The sequence below is a fragment of the Rhinatrema bivittatum genome, chromosome 19 (genome assembly GCF_901001135.1).
Source record: "Rhinatrema bivittatum chromosome 19, aRhiBiv1.1, whole genome shotgun sequence".
Classification (NCBI taxonomy): Eukaryota; Metazoa; Chordata; class Amphibia; order Gymnophiona; family Rhinatrematidae; genus Rhinatrema; species Rhinatrema bivittatum.
The window spans coordinates 6755244-6776189 of NC_042633.1; the positions used below are offsets into that span (position 1 = coordinate 6755244).

The 20946-nt window shown below is 46.2% G+C and overlaps 1 protein-coding gene across 1 annotated transcript in view; it reads right to left on the minus strand.

Moving 5' to 3' along the window:
- Nucleotides 1-9994: 9994 nt before the first annotated feature.
- Nucleotides 9995-20946, minus strand: part of LOC115081100 (extracellular calcium-sensing receptor-like) — a 74512-nt gene continuing 63560 nt past the window's right edge. Inside the window, exon 6 of the mRNA XM_029585613.1 lies at nucleotides 9995-10917. Within this exon, the coding sequence (XP_029441473.1) occupies nucleotides 9995-10917 (923 nt within the window). The remainder of the gene's footprint in view (nucleotides 10918-20946) is intronic.

The following is a 20946-nucleotide window of genomic DNA, read 5'->3' on the forward strand; positions in this document are numbered from 1 at the left end:
ACAAAAGAGACCATAAAATATAAATAGAAATGTGTAGATAGAAATGGAATTGGAAACGCCAACAAGCTAGACTCTGTATATTATGAACAGAAAAACAGAAACAACACCAATCCTCATAAATCAAACAATAAAATCAAGAAATATAAATCAATCATAATAAGCCATACTAATACAAAGAATATTGCCCAAAAGATGAGAAATAGAATAATATCCAGTAATTAAGAACTCATATATAAAGTTTTAAAAATTTCTAAACAGCAATAAAATATTTCAAAATAGCAGATACATCAATCATACACCCTATCAACACAACTACCAAACTAGAACTAGGATTGTTCAAGTCAGAACATCTACAAATCCTTCTGGTCTATGCACCTCCAGGCCTACTAGAGTCAGACCCCTCACCTATCATTGAAATCATAACTTTACATCTTAATCTTGACTCCCCGGCTATAATCCTGGGCGACTTCAACTTACATGTTGACAAAGTCCCCCTCTCAACAAACTGTGAAGCTTTCCTCACCGCACTGTCAGCTATGGGTTTTAATCAACAAATCAACAAACCTACTCACAAAGCAGGTCACACGCTCGATCTCCTCTTTACAAATGCCAGTATTTCTCTTACAAAACAACTAAATTGTAAAAAAGTCCCATGGTCAGATCACTCTCTAATCTCCACCAGCTTTTCTATACCTCGATCAGACTCCAACCTCAACTCAAGACCCTCTTTCCAATACAGAAAACCTTGCTCCTCAGAACACCTCAGCAAACTTCTAACCTCTGATCTACCACTCATTGATGTCTCTACACCCAACTCTGCCCTCCAATCCTGGTCCAAATTAACAAAATCTATTGCAAACACTCTCTGCCCACTGACAACCAAAATAAGGTCTTCCAATGCATCCAAACGACAACCCTGGTTTAACGATGAACTACGAAAGCTCAAACAAATACTTTGCCAAAAAGAAAGAAAATGGCGCAAAGCCCCTTCACCGGCCTCACTCTCTGACTACAAACGATCACTTCATCTATACAAAAGTACCACTTTGAAAACCAAAAGAGACTATTATGCCCGGAAGGTTCATCATCTCAGCTTTGACTCAAAAGCTCTATTCGCTTTCGTTTCCAGCCTCACTAAACCGATCACTCCAGATATCCCACCAGAACAAGCCCAGACTAAAGCAGACGAACTGGCTCTTCATTTCAACAAAAAAATATCGGATCTCCTTAATCAGTTGTCTCCAAACACTACTTCTCCAGATAACACATACTTCCCCCAAAACAAAGAGATCCAGCTTATTGCCTTCGAACCCATCACAATCACAGAGATACTAACGGTGTTAAAAAGAATGAAACCATCATCTCACCCATTTGATCAAATCCCATCCAAAATGCTCCTTCTCATCCCGGACACAATAGCAAAAACCCTAGCAGATATCATAAACTGCTCTCTATCACATGGTATCTACCCTGATGACCTAAAAACTGCCTCAATCAAGCCACTGTTAAAAAAACCAAATCTAAATGCATGTGATCCCAACAACTTCCGCCCTATTTCCAACCTCCCATTCATAGCGAAAATCATGGAAAAATTGGTAAACACCCAACTATCCAACTACCTGGAGGACCACAGTATTCTGTCCCCAAACCAATATGGTTTTCGCAAATCCGCAAGCACTGAAACGCTACTACTCTCACTCACGGACTTCCTCCTCTCTGGAATTGATAAAGGTCAAGCATATTTACTAATCCTCCTTGACTTTTCGGCAGCCTTCGACACCGTCAACCACGCCCTACTTCTACAACTGCTGGCAAACATTGGTTTAACAGGTGCCACACTAAACTGGTTCAAAACATTTCTAGAAAATAGAGGATATAGAGTCAAAGTTCACAATAAAGAATCCCAATACCACCATTCCAATAGAGGGGTGCCGCAGGGTTCATCACTTTCACCCACGTTATTCAATGTCTACCTCCTACCACTATGTCAACTTCTCACAAAATTAAGCCTGAAACACTTCCTATTCGCAGACGACGTACAGATCGTGATCCCCATAGAAGAATCAATATCAAAAACAATGGAATTCTGGGACAGTTGCTTATTAGAAATTAAACTTCTCCTTAACAGTCTAAACCTTGTACTTAATGGGGTAGATTTTAAAAGAAGCGCGATCAGCCTACTTTTGCTTGCGCATCAGACTCAAGCAAAAGTACGCTGGATTTTAGTAGATACGCGCGGAGCCGCGCGTATCCACTAAAATCCTGGATCGGCGCGCGCAAGGCTATCGATTTTGTATAGCCTGCGCGCGCCGAGCCGCGCTGCCTCCCCCCGTTCCCTCCAAGGCCGCTCCGAAATCGGAGCGGCCTCGGAGGGAACTTTCCTTTGCCCTCCCCTCACCTTACCCTCCCTTCCCCTACCTAACCCACCCACCCGGCCCTGTCTACACCCCCCCCTTACCTTTGTCGGGGGATTTACGCCTCCCGGAGGGAGACGTAAATCCCCGCGCGCCAGCGGGCCTGCTGCGCGCCGGGCCGCGACCTGGGGGCGGGTACGGAGGGCGCGGCCATGCCCCCGGACCGCCCCGGGCCGTAGCCACGCCCCCGTACCCGCCCCCAAAACGCTGCCGACACGACCCCGAAACGCCGCGACGACCGGGCCCGCCCCCCGACACGCCCCCCTCCGAAAACCCCGGGACGTACGCGAGTCCCGGGGTCTGCGCGCGCCGGTAGGCCTATGTAAAATAGGCTTACCGGCGCGCAGGGCCCTGCTCGCGTAAATCCGCCCGGTTTTGGGCGGATTTACGCGAGCAGGGCTCTGAAAATCCGCCCCAATGCTTCTAAAACAGAATTCCTGATCATATCACCGGAAAACAATAACACACTCCCAAAACCACCCACACTCCTTCAAACAGCCCACGTAAGAGATTTAGGAGCCATACTGGACAATCGACTCAACCTCAAACCATTCATTAACCAAACCACCAGGGACTGCTTCTACAAATTACATATTCTGAAAAGAATTAAACCACTTTTCCATGCCCAGGACTTTAGAACAATACTGCAAGCAATAATTTTTTCCAAATTAGATTATTGCAACTCATTACTACTAGGCCTCCCAGCTTCTTACACCAAACCTCTACAAATGGTTCAGAACTCTGCAGCCAGAGTCCTTACAAACTCCAGGAAAATGGACCACATTTCACCTATCCTCAAAAACCTCCATTGGCTACCGATCCACTACAGAATCATGTACAAAACCATCAACATTATATACAAAACTATTAACCAACACACGCACCTCGACCTACAAATACCGCTTAAAAAACACACTTCCGCCAGGCCCATCAGGGAATACTACAAAGAGTCACTCCAAATTCCAAAGGCCAAAACCTACCAACATAAATCATTGAGTCTCAGAGCCTTCTCTTCAGCAGGTCCAACTCTCTGGAATTCTATCCCACCAGATTTGAGACAGGAGCCATGCTCTCTAACATTTAGGAAAAGACTAAAAACTTGGCTTTTCAGAAAAGCATTTCCAAGCTTTGAATAAAACCTCCACTCAATAGCACAAACCATTATCCAATAACTGGACCTAAATACGAGTTAACCAACTTTAAATTGACACTCATCAATACCTGCGGTGCTTTTATCATACCATTGTCGTATTTATGCATTTGATTATTTATGTACCACTTCATAGTGATGTACTGCCTCAGTTACTCGCATATTTTATTTACTCACTCTGCTACTCTATTACATTAATAGGCTGAAATGTATTTATACATTTGATTATTTAAGTACCGTTTCATAGTGATGTACTGCCTCAGTTACTCACATATTTTATTTACTCACTCTGCTACTCTATTACATTAATAGGCTGAAATGTAAATATTGCTCGGTTCTATCTCTCCCCTCTTCCAGCTCCAAGTTAATTTCCCTATTTTATTGTAACTTTCTCACATCCTCTATCTGATCCACTATATCTAAAGTTCAAGGTTCTTATTGAGAACATTGTTTACGTTTATTGAGAACATTGTTTACGTTACGTTATGCTTTACACACTCTGTTAATTGTAAACCGGGTTGATGTGATGCATTTCATGAAACTTGGTATAACAAAAACAATAAATAAATAAATAAATAAATAAATAAATCATGTAATAATTAAAACAAGATGGGAAAAATACCTTGCTTCCTAAACCTGAAATCTTTTGATTTCCAGTCACCTTGAGCTTGTCATGGATTAGTAGGGATGGCAAAAAATGTCCCCGACCCCCCCCCCCCCCCCCCCCCCCAAGGCAGGGTCCCATTCACAAACAAACACACCCATCCCCCCAGGCAGACATTCCCATCCACCCATCCAAGACAGTCTCCCGTTCATACCCAAGTACCCTCCCACCTCAGGCAGGCTCCCTTTCACTCATCCATCCCAGGCAGGCTCCCATTCTCACATACTCACCCATACCCCCCCCCCCCCCCAGGCAGGCTTCATTCACACACACACACACACAACTTCAATGCAGGCAGGGTCCACCATGGGTCTCCCTTGCTGCTGTTACCACCCCGTGCCTCGCTCCTTGGGAGAGTGCAGGATTCGTGGCAGAGCTGTAAACATCCTTCCTGTGGCTCCTCCTTGTGGGCAGGCTGGTCCTGCGGTACTCAGCACTCACACTGCTGGCACTTCCCGTATGCTCATCTCCTGCATCGCGAGATGACCATACAGCAAACGCTAGCACTGCCAGTACTGAGTACCATAGGGCCGGCAGCACACAAGCATTAATCGCAGAATGAGCGGTCGTTTCTGCTGCTGCTGCCGCTGACCGCACGAGCCTCTTCATTCTTCCGCCACCAGTGGGATGGGGTCCACCGGTGGCTACATAGGCCTCTCGCTGCTCCCTTTCCTGGGCCTCCTTCCAGATTTGCAGCTGCCACCCTCCCAGGAGTAATCTTAGGAAATATTTCATTACAGAAAGGGTAGTAGATGCATGGAATGACCTCCCAGCGGAGGTGCTGGAGACAAAAATGATATCTGAATTCAAGAAAACATGGGATAAATGCAAAGGATCTCTGAAGGAGTGATGGCAATTCTAAGCTAAAATAGTTGTGCAGATGGGCAAACTAAATAGGCTATATGGTCCTTTTATTCTGTCATGTTTTTGTGTTTCTGTCTCTCATTTTCCCCTCCAAAATATACCTGTGAGTCTACCATGGCCCTGTGCTGCTCCATGTTTGTTGGCTTACTGAAGCAGCTGTACAGTCACTCTTTTCTGCTTGCCTTGGTCACCTCTCTCTTTTGGCCCTCTACAATTCTGAGAAGCTGGATTTATACATTTCTATAGCTAAACAAAAACCAAGCTCCTTATCTCCCATTCTTTACCCTACCTCCCCTTCTCACCAATCATCTCTCCCCTCTCTCCCTGCCTTTTCCCCCAGCCCGCGTATTTGTCCCAACCATGCATCTGATTGATTTAGGGAGGCAGCGTACATGTGTGTGTGTGTGTATAAAGAGTTTACCATGACATAGATGATGATAGCACTGCTACAAAGCTTGGTAACTTATAGTCTGAAAAAAAAAATGAAATAAATCCATTTGGGTTTTAGGTATGTCCCTAATGAATATGCAAGAGATAGATTTGCATGCTTCTATTGTATGGAAAAGCAATCCAAAGTATATTCATTAGGGAAATCCTGAAAACCCAAGCATTTACTATCAAAAGAGACTGGAGATTGCCTATCTTTGTGCTGGTACTAGTAATGAATTGTGAGGATGGAGGATGTGAGCCTCAGAATGCAACCTGGTTCTGACACTGAGTTTTAAAGGTCAGCGTTTGATCTTTCAACCCAAAGATGTCACCAACGTTATAAATGGAAAACTGACCAGTCTTCACTATAGATTAAAATGTGGAAACTTCCAGCAGTGGGGGGTTCCATAGGAGTGGAGTTGTTTGTAATTGTCAAGGTCCATCCCATATAGGGTAGGTCATTATCTAACATCTATAAACTGCTATTATGTTAATTAATAAGCAATAGTAACTTGTGATCTATCTAATGTTTGGGTACTTGCCAGTAGGGATATGAATCGTGTGCCCGATGGTTTTAACGATCTGGATCGGCTGGGGGGAGAAAAAAATCTGATTGGCATGATTTTTTTGTAAAAACATCGTTTTTCTGAATAGTGCGCACTATCAAAAATTGTTGCTTAATGGTTTAAAAGTAACATTTGAGGAAATGTTCGTTAGCTAGAGGTGCACACTAAGTCGTGAATGCTTGGTGCTGTCCCCCATGGCCATTTTGCTACCAGATATAGCACGCACTAGCCAGAAAGAGGAAAAAAGTGCCAGCAGGCTGCAGCAGTGACAGTGCCAGCAGTAGCCACTAGCCAGTAGCCAGTCTAGCCTCAGCCTGCTCTTTAAATTTAACCACTGTAAATATAATAAATTAATAATAAAGTGTTTTGTTTAGTTTTTCTATAGTATGTTAATGTTTTGAAGCTCAGGTTGCAAGTTTCTTTATTAAATGTTTTGTTTCACTAAAGTAGAATATAGAGAAGTACTTAATTTCATTTTATGTAAAGTTTCTTTAGTTTAATACACAAAGTACTTCATTTTATTTTATTCTACTCTAGTGAAAAAAAAGAAGTTTAGTTTAACACAGGAACTGCAAACTTGAGCACAGTGAATGGGTGGGGGGAGAGGGATGTGAAGGGGGAGACAGCCCCTGCATTCAGCAGCTCTGATTTTCTGAAGAGATCTGTCCTTCAGAGACCAGGGAGTGGGACTGCTTGGCCCTTCACCTCCCCCTTTCCCTTCCCTTTGTCAAGCTACCAACCGTTTCCATTTCCCATCCCCCATATATTAAACCATCACCTCAGTGGGAACCTTGGTAACATCAATAAATAAGAGGGCAGCCAATAGGAATACATATTCATTCCTAAACTGACCTGAAAAGTGTCAAATTGTATCATTTTCTGTTAGTGCGCACTAACAATGGGTAGTGAGCACTAACTCCCGTTAGTGCGCACTAACCCGATAAACGATTTTTTTACGATAAATCGGGGGAATTTCTATTGCATCGCACTCTTTAACGATTAATGACGATATTAAAAATATCGGACTATAATTTAAATCGTTAAAAAACGATTCACATCCCTACTTGCCAGGTACTTCTGACTTGGTTTGGCCTCTGTTGGAAACAGGATACTGGGCTTGATGGACCCTTGGTCTGACCCAGTGTGGCATTTCATATGTTATGTTATATAGGTGACTCCATGAGTTACTAGAATAAGTCATTCATAGAGGAGCATTGGAGAGGCAGCAAGGACTATGGATTTCCAGGCTCCTGTAGGAGCAAGGCCATTTGCATTTCTTCTCCACAAAGGCAAAAGCTTGCTCTCTCAGTTGGAGGGGTTTCACAGGGGACCCAGCTGCCAGCAGGACTCTGGAGGTCATTTGTCTCTAGTACATGGGACAGAGACGCTTGTCTGGGAGGCTGAAGGCACAAGCCAGATATTTTACACCAAGTGGGAGAAAAAGGAGTTCACTGTTCCAGCCAGACTCTGCAGAGGAAGGGCCCTGTAGGAAGCATCAACAAGCCCTAGCTCATCTGTTTTACTCAAGTAGCATGAGAGCCAGTATTTTTTAGTTTACTGTTAGTCAAAACTCTAAAGAACTGTTTTTTTTATTTTTAAAATCCTTTACTGCCTAAAGTTTTGTGTCAGTAAAAGTTATTCTTGTTTTTGAACAACACCCATCATGTGGAGACTGTAATTGAAATTGTGAATTGTGAGTTATCCCCTTGGATCTCACAGCTTATTGCTTACCCCACTGGAGAATTTTGATCTCAAAATTGTAGCCACTATTTCCCTACTCTGCAGCGTCTGTAGGTGCCCCTTCCCTGGGCTGATAATCCCCGGATAAGGAACCAAACATCAAACAATGTCTCTTAAAGTTAATCTCTTCCCAAGCTTTTACATTATCTGAGAGTCCATGATTCCCTGAGTGAGGGGAATAATAATCTTCAAGACCCTGTGCATTGCTTTTACTCAAATCACTAGGTAAAGTTCCTGTATACAGCACTGATGATCATAAGTATACACAGCAGCAATAATCACACTGGAAGCATTAAGTAGGTTCCAACAACGTTTACTGATAAATGGTGAAATCGATGAAAGTTCTTTACAGTTCTTATTATCCTTTAATGGGATTTTGCATTCTCAGTTCTTAATAGATTTGTGACTTTCTCCTCTATTAGAACATTTTTTAGTAATAAATCCAGTTCCAATTGTGTGTGCCACTTCTTCCCTTCTGTATGATTTAAGACAAGTGAAGAACTCCCCTCCCATATGATTGATAAGTATAGTGTCTACTCCTTGCTAAGTCTACTTTAAGCATCATCCCATAGCTCTGCCTTCTTCTTCTTCCTACTCCTGGTACCTGATGGACACTTATATTTCTCCTCTTATCCTTGAATCTCCCTTGGAATAAAAGTAAACTCTAACGTGAACTTATAAAAACTCCTTCCTCCCTATTCCACTCCTTCTCCCTGTAGATGACGTCTGTGTCATCTCTCCACTTAGGATACCAATGATATATTGGTCCTTTTGCAGTGAAAGGATTTGGATGTACAGTAAATGAAAGAAAAATCTGAGTTTCTATGTAATAGGGCATGCAATAATAATAAAAAAATTACATATATTGGGAAAACCAAAACATGAGATGAAGAAGATGGAAAAACCCTCTCTCAAGGTCAAGAAAGATTTCAAAAACATGGTCTTTCGTAATCAAGAGTAAAGACTGTCTCCTCTCTGAACCCAAGTCTCACTCTTAGAAAAGAAACAGAACCAGGGGACAGCCATGGACATGATATCCCTGGAAGAGTCAACTACAAATTCCACACAGTAAAATGGTGGCTAAGGTTTATATAGCATAGGAGCGCACCATTTTCTATCTCCCACATGGCAGAGCTACAAACCCACATTAACTACTTTTCTATTTCCCCTATGCCAATGAAATACCCCCTTTGACAGAGATCCATGGAGATCTCCCCACCTGTTTCAAGGGGGACCCTGAACAAAGAGGGTTACCTAACTTTTCTGCGACATAAGCCCCATACATGGCAACAATGGATTGGCCAAGGATGGTCACACAATGAGTTAGTCAGTTTTACTTCTAAATTCTCTTCTTCACCACTACAGAGAGGACCCTATTGATCTTTTAGTTCAGTTCCCAGCCTAGTTCTTTGGCCTTTTTTTTATATCCCAAGGCTGTTGATTTAAGAAAAACTATTGCCAGAAAGCAAGTTTGCATCATGCAGGTTGAAATATCTATTGATTTATGGTGCATCATGTAGGGATGTGCAGAGGGATGCCATACATTGCATTTGGGATTCGTATTCATCGGGGGGCAGATACGTTGCATTCGGCAAGGGGGGGCCCCGATACGTACATGCGTTAATTCTTATTTGTTTCCTGGCTAAAATTGAATTAAGTACAACCCCCCACCCTCCTGACCCCCCCAAGACTTACCAAAATGCCCTGGTGGTCCAGTGGGGGGTCCAGGAGCCATCTCCTGCACTCACACCCTTGGCTGCCGGTATTCAAAATGGTGCCGATAGCCTTTGACCTTCTATGTCACAGGGGCTACCGGTGCCATTGGTCAGCTCCTGTCACATGGTAGGAGCAATGGATGGTTGGCCGGCGCCGACACCATCAAAATGACGTCGGTGCCATTTTGAATACTGGCAGCCGACGGCCTGAGTGCAGGAGGTTGCTCCCGGAATGTGAATGTGATCCACTAAAAAGTGTGAAAAGCAGAATATAAAAATCTAAATAAATGAAATCCCCACAGTTTCTTTTACATTGTCTTGATTAGATTCTAAGCTCTATGGAGCAAGGTCTATTTCGTATGTAATTTTGTACAGTGCTGTGTACATTAAGTAGTACTATAGAAGTGGTAAGCAATAGCAGTACTAGTAGTAGTGATTGGGGTACAAAACACTTACGCTGCCTTTTTCAGGTTCCCTGTGGTTTTCCCCATTAGGAATTTTTTGGTGTTCATGTCTGGTCTGATTAGGATGATATAACATTTGGGGAAGAATATACAACCCAGCAACCCAGCACTGGAGGACAAAATTGCAAATATTTCCACAGCCACCGTGTACTTCCCTCTTGTGCTTAGGTAAGCAGGGATGAAAGAGAGCCAGACAGCAATGAATATAAGCATGCTGAAGGTGATGAACTTAGCCTCATTAAAGCTGTCAGGCAACTTTCTAGCAATAAAAGCTACAATAAAGCTAATAGTAGCCAAAATCCCCATGTATCCCAGCATGCACCAGAATGCAGTCACAGACCCTTCATTGCATTCAATGATTATCTTCCCTATCTGGGATTTCATGTTCATTTGGGAAAATGGGGGAGCCACAATCAACCAAATGATGCAGATGAGGACTTGGACCAGGCTGCATGAGATCACCAGGGCATTGGGCAGTCGTGACCCTACCCATGACCTCAGGTTGCTGTTTGGCTTGGTGGCCCTGAAAGCTATGACCACCATGATGGTCTTGGCCAACAGGCAGGAGATGCAGATGGCAAATAAAACGCCAAATACAATCTGACGCGCCATGCAGATTGGTGTTGTAGGGCGGCCAATGAACACTAATGAGCAGCCAAAACATAGGATAAGGGCCAGTAACAGCAGGTAGCTCAGTTCACGGTTGTTTGCTTTCACAAGTGGGGTGTGGCGGTTCTGGATGAAGACTGCAAGGATAGCGGCTAGCACCAAGGCACCTAGCATTGAGGTAACAGCCAGTATCATGCCTAAGTTTTCTTGGTAAGACAGGAACTCAATGGACCTCTCCTGACATCCGTCATTTCTCTTGGTGGGCCATTGTTCATCAAGGCACTTCATGCAATCTGTGGCATCTGTAGGAAGAAGAAATTCCATTTGTGGCTTTGATCAGGGAAAATCATTACATGTGTAACCCCACCCTGGTGTGCCTGTCCTACCCGGCTGGGGCCAAAAAAGAATTTATAAACTCTTTGGGGCAGGGACCTTGGCTAGTTCTTCTTTGTGCCCCTTTCGCCAGGGTGTGGATTATTTTGGTTGGGGGGAATAGTTAACTTTCAGGGCCTAGTGCCGTGATGACTTCCTCCTTACTGAAATTTCCCTGGGAGAGCGGTAATCTCTTCACTTTACTGTTCAGAAGTAATGGTAAAAAAAATATGAATTAGAAGCCAAAATGTCCGATCAGACACTTTTTATTGAGACGTATTTCCTTCTAGCAAGCCCGACTCAGGCCGAGCAATCAGAATGGAGACAGTCTGTGCAGCGATAGTGATACATGAAAAGACCATAAGATATAATCTGGCATACGAGACTGATCCTTAAGATTAACTATATAGAGCCCCTGAGGCAGCCCCAATTTTGGGGCGAAACTCGGCCTGAGTCGGGCTTGCTAGAAGGAAATGCATCGCAATAAAAAGTTTCTGATCGGACATTTTGGCTTCTAATCCACTTTGTTGCCCTCACGGCTTTTTTAGATCGCCTTCCTTGTTGTTTCTTTGGTACAATAAATATGAATCCAGCACCACATTATTTATCTTCTATTTGTGCAGGAGTCTTTTAAACAGGTAAGAGATCCAGCCACCCTTCTGGATTAGGCAAAGTGGTGGTCTCAGTGGGCAGGGTAACCCTAAAATGGTCAGGAAAACCCCTTCCAAAGATGGCCAAAATCCTGCCCAGGCACAGAGTAAATCCTCTATCTCCCCAGGGGGTGAAGACTCCTAATGGGTGTCCTCAATGATTTTCAACAGTCTCTTACTCACAGTTAGTAGATCTGTTCCTCTTAATATGAAGGGGTTCCCTTTTCAGAGGGATCCAAGCTGGAACTATTTTCACACATCCTTAGATGGGTAGGAAGCGGGACAGAAAACACTTTCACCCAGATCTTCACAAAACAATCTCTTCTGGTCCCCAAAAAAAGAAATAACACCGGAATTGCCCCTTGAAATGGGACACCACCTTGAAAGGCAGGTCTTCCCTATCCCTGGGCGCCCCAAACACAGAGGTACCCATTCCCTGAATCCAGTAAAGACCCAGGGGTCCAGCAAGACTCCTACCACGTAAAAGCCCAAAATTTCTAAAAATTCCTGTGAGGAAACCCTTACCCAGCAGGGAGTGGATAGGCAGGGAAATCCTCAACCTTGCTTGCAGACTGCCAAATGGGAGGGCCAGAGTCACAAGAGTAGGCCCAAAATCAATCTAGTAAAATCTCCAATCCTCCTCCTGAACTGCAAACTTATCCTGTCCCTAGAGCTCTTGGCGGAGCTCTGCTATAAAACCTCTGATTGGGACATCCATTCCAGCACCCTCAAGTGGAGGGGCAGCACATGAATGGATCCTCCCCTAATTATTCCCACTAACTGCACTACCATGACTTGTCCCAGGACTTACTGGTAACCTGACAGGCTGGTTGCATTACACATGAATAAAATGAGGAAGGGAAAACCATTCATCTTTTCAGAAGCTTTATCCTTTCCCAACTACTTTGTGTCATTCAACGTGCTGAGTTATAGGCATGAAGGGGGTGACAAATTGCTGCACTCCTACTACCTTCTACCAGGACTTTAACCCCTAACCAGTGACTCATAACATGATCAGATATCTGGTTCTGTGACATTGTTTAATGGGAAAGTGCATTTTGGCCTTGAGATTATTGAATTGCTACTGTGATGCCTGCTAATGCTATTCCAAAGCTCAGGGACTGTGGTTTATTTGCTGAAATCAGTTGCTGTACCAGGTTTACTGCAGCCCAGCCTTTATGCTGAGAGCGAGGGAGGTTGAGCATGCTTAGCCTTTAGGATCTCTGATGATTGGTCTTTATCCAGTCGGAGATGGGAGTATGCCTCAGAGCCAGTGCGGCCTGCACTTCCTGCTAGTGTTTTCTCTCTGTGGTAGATTTTGTCCCAGAAGTTACAAACTGGCGCCGAAAGAGTGCTGCATCGTTAGGTGCAGGCAGAGAGAAGAGCTCTGCCTGAAGGAGATCAGGAGTACTTCTCCGTGAATCTTGGTTTGCACGTGATGTGATTGGTGCCAGACATGCTGCAAACCAGGAAGAGCAGCAAAAAAGAGAGGAAGTGGAGTAGGGAGGCTTCCATCTATCCAATGCCAATTTGAATGTTTTCTCTGCTGTGAGACATTAAGCTAAAGTGAGGTGTTGCTCTGTCAAACCAAGTGTTTCTTTTTGCTAAAAGGCATACATATAATGTAGTAACACAGTAATGACAGCAGAAAAAGAGCAAATTGTCCATCCACTCTGCCCAGCAAGCTTCTTATCGAAGTAACCTCCCAAGCCTTAAGCTGGAGCATTATTTGTAACAACTGTCAAACCCATAACAAAATTATTGCTAGCAACATTTTTACAGAGTGAGCAGCCTTCCTGATAATTCAGACAATGCTGCTGCTTTAAAAGTGCTTTGCTTTTGGACTTGGCCGTAGATGCAGTCCTGTGCTTTTTCCCCTAAAGTCTGTGTATCAGTTAACGACTGCTGTGTGATCCAGTAAGCGCCAAAGTAAAGACTTTAATTTATTCTAATGGTGTTGCAAGTTGTATAAACCTCTGTCTCAGGTAAGGGGTGTCCAGGGCTGTGGGTCAATGGGATCCTAGAAGGTGGATAACATAATGCCAGTTTTTAAGAAGAGTTCCAGTGATGAGCTAGGAAATTACAGACTGGTGAGTCTGATGTCAGTGCTGGGCAAAATGATTGAAACTATTATAAAGAAGAAAATTACTGAGCATATAGATAGTAATGGCACATAGCCAACATGGGTTTAGCTAAGGGAAGTCTTGCCTCATTAATGTGCAACATTTTTTGAAGGCAAGAATGAACATGTCTGTTCTTTTTTAGCTTGTATTTGATGTTCTTAAAATTATGTATTTGTACCACCTAGACACTTGGATTCGTCACATATAAGTTCTTAAAATAAATAAGTAAATAAATAAATAGATGTGGCTAAAGGTGAGCTAGTTGATATAGTATATCTGGATTTCCAGAAAGTGTTGGAAAAAATTGCCTTCTGAGAAAATTATTGAAAAGCAAGCAATGTTCTACTGCAGATTGAGAATGCATTAAAAGAAAGAAATCACAGAGCAAGGGCTAATGTGCACGGACCAAGAGCGGGATCTTGGGGGTGATAGTTTCAGGTGATCTGAAGATGGTGTTGCAATGTGACATGGTGATAGCTAAAGCCAGAAGAATGCTGGGCTGCATAGAGAGAGGAATAACCAGTAAGAAAATGGAGGTGGTGATGCCCTTGTACAGGTCTTTGGTGAGACCTCACCTGGAGTACTGTGCTCAGTTCTGGAGACCATATCTCCGAAGGGACAGAGACAGGATGGAGGCGGTCAAGAGAAGGGCGACCAAAATGGTGTGGGGTCGGAATCAGAAAACCTATGAGGATCTGAATATGTATACCCTGGAAGAGAGGAGGTGCAGGGGAGATATGATACAGACCTTCAGATACCTGAAAGGTTTTAATGATGTGCAAACGTCAAACCTTTTCCGAAAAAGGGGTCACGAAATGAAACTCCAAGGAGGATGCCTCAGACCCAATGTCAGAAAATATTACTTCACGGAAAGAATGATGGATGACTGGAATGCCCTTCTGGAGGAGGTGGTGAAAACCAAAAAAGTGAAAACATTCAAAAGGGCATGGGATAAATACTGTGAAACCCTAAAGGCTAAAAGATGGAAATGAAGAGAAGAGTGCATGGAGTAACTTGATGGTGTGGTGGTGTTACGGGGTTACGGGTTCAGACCATTACTTCTATGCAATCTGATTTTATTTGTTCTATCCTCCTATTGCTCAAATACACTTACTTTCTTATCTGGAACTGTGACGTACTGAATCAAAGTTTGCATGTGGCTCTTTGTGTTGGGAATACGCTGCTGAATTCAAGCACCTGTTGCACTGGAGGTGGACCATTGGCCTGGTGCAGGATTGGTATAGCCCTCTGGTCGGACCCAGAGAGCGCCTGCCACCAGGAGGCGGAGCACACGAGGAGACAGAGGCTAGCTGGAGCTTCGCCAATAACAGTCCAGGGTTTCTGCAGGTTGAGCCCTTGGGTACCCGGACTGCCTGGACTTAGGTGGGCCTCAGGGGGTCTCCCGGAGAGGTAGCGGAGGAGTGTGCCCACCACGAGCAAGGGTGCGCGGCTGATGCAGAAAGGATAGACCAGACCTGAACTGGAAGCTCCGGAGACCTCAGGGAGGTAACAGTTCAGGAAGGCCCTCCGGCCGAGACAGGCAGCGCCTGCGGGTCTGGTCTGATGAAGGCCGCGGATGGTATCCAAGTAGGATAGTCTGATAGTCATGGAAGGCCAGAAGAGAGTGTCCAAGTGAAGCGCAAGGGTTAAAGCCTGAGTATCAGTCCAGAAGAGGTCAGCCAAAGTAGGGCTCAATACCATGGTCAGTCTGAGCATGGTCAAGGCAAGCAAGGGTCAGTTCCAGGCGGCAGACGGAGAGAGTAGTCAGACAGGCAGAGGTCAGTACCAGAGATCAGTCCGAGGAGGTACTACCTGAGGAAGAACACAGAAAGGAACACACAGAGAGGCTGGAACAAGGAGACGCTGGAACAGGAGATGCTGGAACAAGAAGACAATGGAAGAAGGAAACACTGGAACAAGGAAATGCTGGAGCATGGAGAAGGCAAACTAGTACACCGAGGTGTCAACCCGATTACCAAGGCGAGGTCCTGTGGACAGGGCCTCGCTATTTATTGGAAGTTCAGGTGATGTCACCGGGCGGCAGCCAAGCCGAGTTTCCTGCACTGGTCCCTTTAAAGGGAGTGACGTCGGCCGCGCGCGCGCGCGCCTAGGAATGCGGCCGAGGCGGCCAAAGACGTGGAGCCCCAACGGGTGCTCCGCTTTGAGGCCTGCGGCATGGAGGAAGCTGGAGAGGGCCGCGATGAGCGTTGGAGATGCCAGGAACTGGCAGCCACAGCGATACTGGAGCTAGTGGAGGGCAGCGTGAGGTGAGCAGGCCCGTTTGCGGCACCCACACAGCCAGGACATGCAACAGTACCCCCACTTCTAGGCTTCCCCCTTACCGGTTTTGTTTTTTCTGGGTGTCGCTGATGGAAGTCTTGCAGGAGATTTTTGTCGAGAATGTGGTGAGAGGACTCCCATGAATTCTCTTCTGGGCTGAAGCCCTCCCACGACAGGAGGTATTCCCAGTGGCCCCGATGGCGTCGGACATCTAAGACCTCCTTGACTTGTAAAGTGTTTTCAGGTTCCATTAAGTGTTGCATTGGTGGAGGAGGTCTTCGGGAAGGCCTGGACAGGACCAAAGGCTTGAGTAGCGACACATGGAACGTGTTGTGAATCCCCATGGAGGCTGGGAGTTTTAGTTGGTAGGTGACTGATCCTATGCGTCGAAGAATGGGGAATGGACCGATGAACGTAGGGGCTAGCCATTGGGAAGGCAACCGTAATCAGATGTGCTTAGTACTAAGCCAGACCTTTTGCTCAGAGGAACAGAGGTGCAGTCTGACGATGGGCTTCTGTGATGCGCTTGGCCCGGTCAGCTGCTTGGCAAAGCTGTTCCTTCTCTTGGTTCCAGAGCCTGCGTATGGTTTGTGCTATAGATTGGGCTGCAGGCGAGGGTACAGTGAGTGGAACCGGTAGGGGTATACAAGGTTGACGACCAAAGACTACAGCGAAGGGAGACACTTCTGTGGCAGAGGCGATATGTGTGTTATGGGATATTTCTGCCCATGGCAGGAGGTCAGCCCAGTCATCTTGCTGGTCATTCACATACGATCGCAGGAAGGTTTTCAAAGACCGATTAGTCTTCTCGGCCTGGCCATTTGCTTGCGGATGATATGCTAATGTTAAGTTTAACGAGATATTGAACTTTTTACAGAGAGACCTCCAATATTTGGTGGCAAATTGAGGGCCATGGTCGGAGAAGATTTCTTGTGGTAGTTCATGTACACGAAATATGTGGATTAGGAAGAGTCGAGCTAACTCTGGAGCTGATGGGAGTCCAGGTAAGGGGACAAAGTGGGCCATTTTTGAGAAACGGTCTATGATGACCCAGATCACAGTATTTCCTTTTGAAGGAGGCAGATCTACAATAAAGTCTGTGGACAGACTAGACCATGGCTCGGTGGGTGCAGGAAGTGGTTGAAGAAGCCCCCATGGGTGGCTAGTTGGGGTTTTTGGCTGTGCGCAAACAGGACAGGAGTCCACGTATTCTCAGGAGTCCTTTGTCATACCCGGGCACCAATAGTGCCTTGGAGCATCTCAAGCGTTCAGACTTGGCTGGGGTGACCAGCCAGCTTGGAGTCGTGAGCCCAACGGAGCACACATTCGCGGAGATGGCGAGAACCACCATCTTCCTGGCTGGCACTGTGGTGGTGGTAGCAATGGATATTCAAGCTGGGTCAATGATGTGCCTGTGAGTCTAGGGTGTGTCTTCTGGCTTGACGGAGCGAGAGAACGCATCTGCACGGAGATTTTTCACCGCTGGGTGATAGCAGAGCTCGAAGTTGAAGCGTGCAAAGAATAGGGCCCAGCGGGCTTGTCGCAGGTTAAGAAGCTGGGCCTCTTTTAAATGTTCCAGATTTTTATGTTCGGTGAATATTGTGAATCAGTGTTGCGCCCCTTCAAGCCAGGGATGCCAATCCTGTAGAGCTCGCGGTCTCCTATAGTATAGTTTTGTTCTGTGGAGGAGAATTTATGTGAGTAAAAGGAACATGGAACTAGGGTTCCCTTGGTGGAGTATTGGCTCAAGACTGCTCCTGCTCCAATAGCGGATGCATCAACTTCAACTATGAAGGGGTGGTTAGGATCCAGGTGACGTAAGCACAGGCCAGTATAGAAGGCCTCTTTCAAGGTATGGAACGCTGATTGAGGCTTGGGGCTCCAAACTCGAGGATCACATCCTTTCCTGGTCATAGCAGTGAGTGGGGTGGCCAGCATAGAGTAATTGGCGATAAAGTTTCGATAGTAATTTGTGAATCCAAGGATTCTCTGCAGGTCTCGGAGACCCACTGGTTGAGGCCAATCTCGAATACCCTGGAGTTTGTTGGGGTCCATGGTGAAACCGCGATTGGAGATGATATAACCCAGAAATGGGAGACTGGGTTGCTCAAAAATACACTTCTCCAATTTAGCATAGAGATGGTCTCTGAGACGCTGGAGGACTGTTTGAATGTGGGAACGATGAGACTTCAGATCTTTGGAGAAGATTACTATATCGTCTAGATACACTACAATGAATGAGTACAAAAAGTCCCGGAAAATCTCGTTTATTAGCCGCTGGAAGACTGCAGGGGTGTTGCAAAGCCTGAAGGGCATTTCTACGTAATTGTAGTGTCCGTCTCTTTTGTTGAAGGTGGTTTTCCAGATGTCTTCTGGTTGGATTCATATTAGATTATATGCCCCACGTAGATCTAGTTTGGTAAATACTTGAGCGCCTTGTAGGCTGTCGAACAGTTCACTGATAAGTGGCATTGGATACCGGTCCTTACAGGTTACTGCATTCAAACCTCTGTAGTCTATACATGGCCTTAGACTGCCATCCTTTTTCTTTACAAAGAAGAACCCGGTTTCTGGGAGTGAAATAGGATAGGTTCTACCCTTGGGAGGCGTGGTTCCAGGTAAGAGCTCAATGGGACAATTGAACTCTCGGAGTGGAGGCAGGATATTGGCGTTTTGTTTGAAGAACACGTCTTTGAATTCCAAGTATGGAGCAGGTAACCCCGGGAGGGTTGTAGAGCTTAGGACCATCACAGATGGCGACACTTGCCGTAAACAGTGGGTTTGACATTGAGGACCCCACTGAGTGAGTTGCAGGGATTGCCAGTCAAATTGGGGCGCATGTGACTGGAGCCAAGGGAGTCCAAGGACCACAGGGTATGTAGATCGTTTCAAGATCAGGAGGGAGATCTCCTCGTCATGGAGGGTCCCAACAGTGAGGCGAAAGGCCAAAGTACAATGAGTAATCCGATCCGAGAGAGGGTCTCCTTGAATTCAGGTGATGCATAGTGGGACCTCCAATGGTTGGACAGGTATCTGAAGGAGTGTGACACTCTCCTCTAAAATGAAATTTCTACTTGCCCCAGTGTCCACGAGGGTGGCGGCGGCAAATGAACATGACTCCCTAAGAAGGGAGATAGGCAGCAACAGTTGAGGGCCAGAAACTGTAGTGCCCAAGCTTGGGACCCCCGCCGGGCTCAGGCTCTGGAGTTTCCCAGATGCACAGGACAAGTCTGGAGGAGATGTCCGGAACCACCGCAATACAAGCAATACAATTTTCTTCAACCAGGAACTCATCAAATGGGGTGGCCGTGGAGTAGAAGGTCAGAGAGTTCTTATCTCCTGATGAGATCCATTGTTGGCTGTGCTCAGTGAGGAGGCAGACTGTTTCCAGTGTGCAGCTAAGGAATAACTGTTTTAATTAATTTATGTTTATAATGAAAGCACAGACAGCAATATATTATTCACAGAAGCCTTCTAAAATAATCTCTTTCTTTCTAGATATTGACATTGTATATAAGTTGCTGTTGGGTTTCTTTAAGATTCAAGAACCCCCCCCCCCCCAACAAAAAAATAAAAAAACAATCTAGCTTTAAATTAGATAAAATCTCTCTCTTTATTTGGATTTAGCTGTCACTAATAATCTCTGTTTAGATATTAATATTGGGGCATAAATTTTCTGAGGGTTCATTTAAAGCAAAGGACAAAAAAATTCCATAAAGAGTCCTGCTCTAACTAGCTTGAGGGCTGCTGACTAATAGAGCCAGCAGGGGTTCAGATCCATTGTGGGCTGTGCTCAGCCAGGAGACAGGAAGCACTAAAGCTTCTTGTGTCCAGCTAAGTAAAAGTTTAACTTAGTAAGCCAATCGGGGGAGAGTCTTTTCAAACTCTATTGCAGATACAGGGGCGGATTTTCAGAGCCCTGCTCGCCTAAATCCGCCCAAAACCGGGCGGATTTAGGCGAGCAGGGCCCTGCGCGCCGGGAAGCCTATTTTACATAGGCCTACCGGCGCGCGCAGAGCCCCGGGACTCGCGTAAGTCCCGGGGTTCTCCGAGGGGGCGTGTCGGGGGCGGGCCCGGTCGTTGCGGCGTTTCGGGGGCATGTCGGCAGCGTTTTGGGGGCGGGTACGGGGGCGTGGCTACGGCCCGGGGCGGCCCGGGGGCGTGGCCGCACCCTCCGTACCCGCCCCCAGGTCGCGGCCCGGCGCGCAAGAGGCCCGCTGGCGCGCGGGGATTTACGTCTCCCTCCGGGAGGCGTAAATCCCCCGACAAAGGTAAGGGGGGGGGGTTTAGACAGGGCCGGGCGGGTGGGTTAGGTAGGGGAAGGGAGGGGAAGGTGAGGGGAGGGCAAAGGAAAGTTCCCTCCGAGGCCGCTCCGATTTCGGAGCGGCCTTGGAGGGAACGGGGGTAGGCTGCGCGGCTCGGCGCGCGCCGGCTATACAAAATCCATAGCCTTGCACGCGCCGATCCAGGTTTTTAGGAGATACGCGCGGCTCCGCGCGTATCTACTAAGATCCAGCGTACTTTTGTTTGCGCCTGGAGCGCAAACAAAAGTAGGCTATTCGCGCTCCTTTTAAAATCCGCCCCACAGAGTCCTGAGAACAACCTTGACCAAGGGTTAACTGTTTTTCTCCCTTCCACCCTCCCACCCTGCCCCTCTGCCCACCCACCCCTAGGCTTGTTTTTCTGATATACTCTGCCTAAATACATACGGGCGGATTTTAAGAGCCCTGCTCGCGTAAATCCGCCCGGATTTACGCGAGCAGGGCCTTGCACGCCGGCGCGCCTATTTTCCATAGGCCGCCGGCGCGCGCAGAACCCTGGGACACGCGTCGGGGGCGTGTCGAGGGGGTGGGGCCGAACGACGCGGCGTTTTGGGGGCGGGACGCGGTGTTTCGGGGGCGGGCCC